The 2672-nt window shown below is 36.6% G+C and overlaps 1 protein-coding gene across 1 annotated transcript; it reads right to left on the bottom strand.

Annotated features, from left to right (window-relative positions):
• Nucleotides 1–200: 200 nt before the first annotated feature.
• LOC145077276 (alpha-1,3-arabinosyltransferase XAT2-like) lies at nt 201–2354 on the bottom strand. The gene is made up of 3 exons (XM_079023010.1): nt 2198–2354; nt 1961–2071; nt 201–1482 (listed from the first exon to the last, which is right to left on the bottom strand). The coding sequence occupies exons 1-3, from the start codon at nt 2352–2354 to the stop codon at nt 287–289; spliced, it is 1464 nt and encodes a 487-aa protein (XP_078879136.1). The 3' UTR covers nt 201–286.
• Nucleotides 2355–2672: the final 318 nt, after the last annotated feature.

Raw genomic sequence — 2672 nt, 5'->3', positions numbered from 1 at the left:
ACGATCCTAGGTAGGATCCCGATCTTGACAACCTTGATATTTATTCTTAAAGAGGGTCTCCCTCAAAACATAAATCAAATATCATTTTGCATTTTGTTTATACTTATTTTTTTTACTCACTAGATAAGACAAGTTCCAAAATTAAAAGATTATTTTATATAAATAAAAAGATTAATAGGAAAAAAAAAACTATATATAAATTTTGAGTATTAAATATTTAACTATAAGATATTATTGACGTATGATCAAAACAATTCCATACATTTCCTAAAAGAATTTAAAATAATCAAGCGTTGGAGACATCAATTCGACGTCCAACAATTCTCAATGCTTCAATAAGTGTCTCTCTAAACCTATCAAGATCTATTCTCAAATCTTGTTTATCTAAATACATTTCTCGTGCAGCTTCATATCCTCCTTTTGCCGCTACAGACGCAGTATCTCTAAGCACCGGATGATCCAGACCGTACACGTCAGCCAACGAGCTCTCCTCCGGTTCAATCCTGTACTCCAAATACTTCAATCCCATCTCTGGACCCGGTTCACTATAAAAAGAATCGACGTCCCACTGGAACCCCAGTGGTCTCACCTGTACCATAACACCCCCATCTGGCAGAAAGATCTCATTAGCTAACCCAGCTCCATGCGCCCCCACCATAACAGAACAAGAGTTTATCACCCGCGAAAACTTCTCCACGTTCGACATTTCTTTTGCTGAACTAGCAATGATCACTCGAAACCCTACTTCTTCCATCATCTTCACCATTTCTGCTTGATTTAGGAATTTTCTTGTTGTTTGGCGAGAAATTAGAAGTAGAACAGGAGGATTCTGTGTCTCGGAAACGCTTCGTGTTTTTAATCTGAATGTTTGTCTGATGAATTCTCTGAAATCTGGCATTGAATAGTAGCCTTGGGGATTGTCTGATGTGTTTACGCCTAGGAATTTGTGAAATTTTAAACCAGTTACAGCTCCAGGAAAGCAATGTACGCCTGAATCCACTGCTGGATCTATGATTTCGTGATCCGATAAGCGCGAAAACACACGTCTGTATTTTTGAATGAATGAAGCTTTGTGATCGACAACGATGAAGTGCACTTTAGATCTGAAAAGTCGAGAAGTGATGAATAAAGGTATAATGTTCTCGTTGAATTCGTGGAATATGTTTCCGGTGTATCCACCGGATGAGAAGATCACAGCTGGATGTTGGTGGTTATGATCACAAGTGGGTGGTTCTGGCTCGGAGCTCGTGATCGTTACCGGAGTTATGTCGTTGATAACGTACGGATTTCCTTGCATTGCATATGGCCGGACAACGGTGGTGGTGTTTTCACCGGCCGGTGTGAATCTCAGATCCGACGGCTGAAGGTGGACTCGCATTGTGCTCATGTCAATTTTTACAGGTTTGTCTGCGACACATACTAGTGACCATGAACCCTTATCACACGCAAATCCTGTTGAATCAAGCTTGGTTCGATCTTCACCTGTTTTCAAATATAAAATTCAGTAAATTTTACCAAGTAAATATGACTCATTAATCATTATGTCTCCAATCATCATTCATAGAATATTTTATTTGTTTGACATTGATCCCTCGTCTTCACAAGAACGTGGCGCGTAGCAGATGGTGTCCAATGTGTAATAAGAATAAAATAAGAAGAAAAGTCGACATCTGTAAGCTGATGCGCATAAAGCCAGACACAAATTCTTATACAAGCTTATTTTTTATAATGAGCATGTCACTGACATGATACATTGATGACCTAATCGATTGAATTTTATGTAAGTAACAATCCATTGATGTTGTGAAAAGAGAGACAAATTATATGTCATTTATTAGAGATTATGCACCAAAAAAAAAACATAAACATAAACATGCAAAGGAAAAGATAAATGCAGGTGTGTGTGTGTGTGTGTGAGAGAGAGAGAGAGAGAGAGAGAGAGAGAGAGAGAGAGAGAGACCTTCAAGTAGTCTTGATAAAAGATATTGCAGAGATTGGTGTTGATCATCGTTGCTAACGACATTGATCAAATGATCAGCCTTCGATTCTGATAAGATTTGTCTCCCTGTAACTACAATTCACATTGATAGATATGATTCAACTTTAATTACTGTAAATCATTAACATCGAAATTGATTATCCACAAAATAGTAGGAAGAATTGAAAACGATGAATATATTAGTGAAAGAAAACGTACATTTTATTTGTTTAGATGGTGTAACCTTATAGGCCAAAAATTGGACATACATAAAATGAAGAAGAATAAACCCACAGAGTGCCTGAGTTGCAAACAAAATCAACCTCTCTCCTCTTCCCTTCTCCATTTTTCCAAGACTTCTCTCTTTCTCAACCATTTTTTGCTTTGTGTTATGCTTACACGACTCCCTTCATATAGACAATATTGCATATGCCACAGTTGACCTAACATATATGAAGACTTTTTTTTTTCTTTCATTATTTATTCTTTTGCCCTCACATGGGATTACAACTCAACTAATTGGTTTTGTCCTAGAAATAACTTAGATATGATGGTTAAGACTTAGCTAGTTTAGATTTTTTAGCAACTACAACAAAGTTAGAAATGATGGTTAAATTTCAGAGTAGAAAATTAGAAATGGGGTAATCTTTTGACTTTTAAGGTATTTAAGTGATCAGTTTTTGGAATTTTTATT

The sequence above is a fragment of the Lactuca serriola genome, chromosome 9 (assembly GCF_051521515.1).
Source record: "Lactuca serriola cultivar US96UC23 chromosome 9, Lser_US96UC23_V15, whole genome shotgun sequence".
In the NCBI taxonomy this organism is placed as follows: domain Eukaryota; kingdom Viridiplantae; phylum Streptophyta; class Magnoliopsida; order Asterales; family Asteraceae; genus Lactuca; species Lactuca serriola.
The sequence above is the reverse complement of the archived record's forward strand: the minus strand, read 5'-3'. Positions and strand labels throughout refer to the sequence as shown.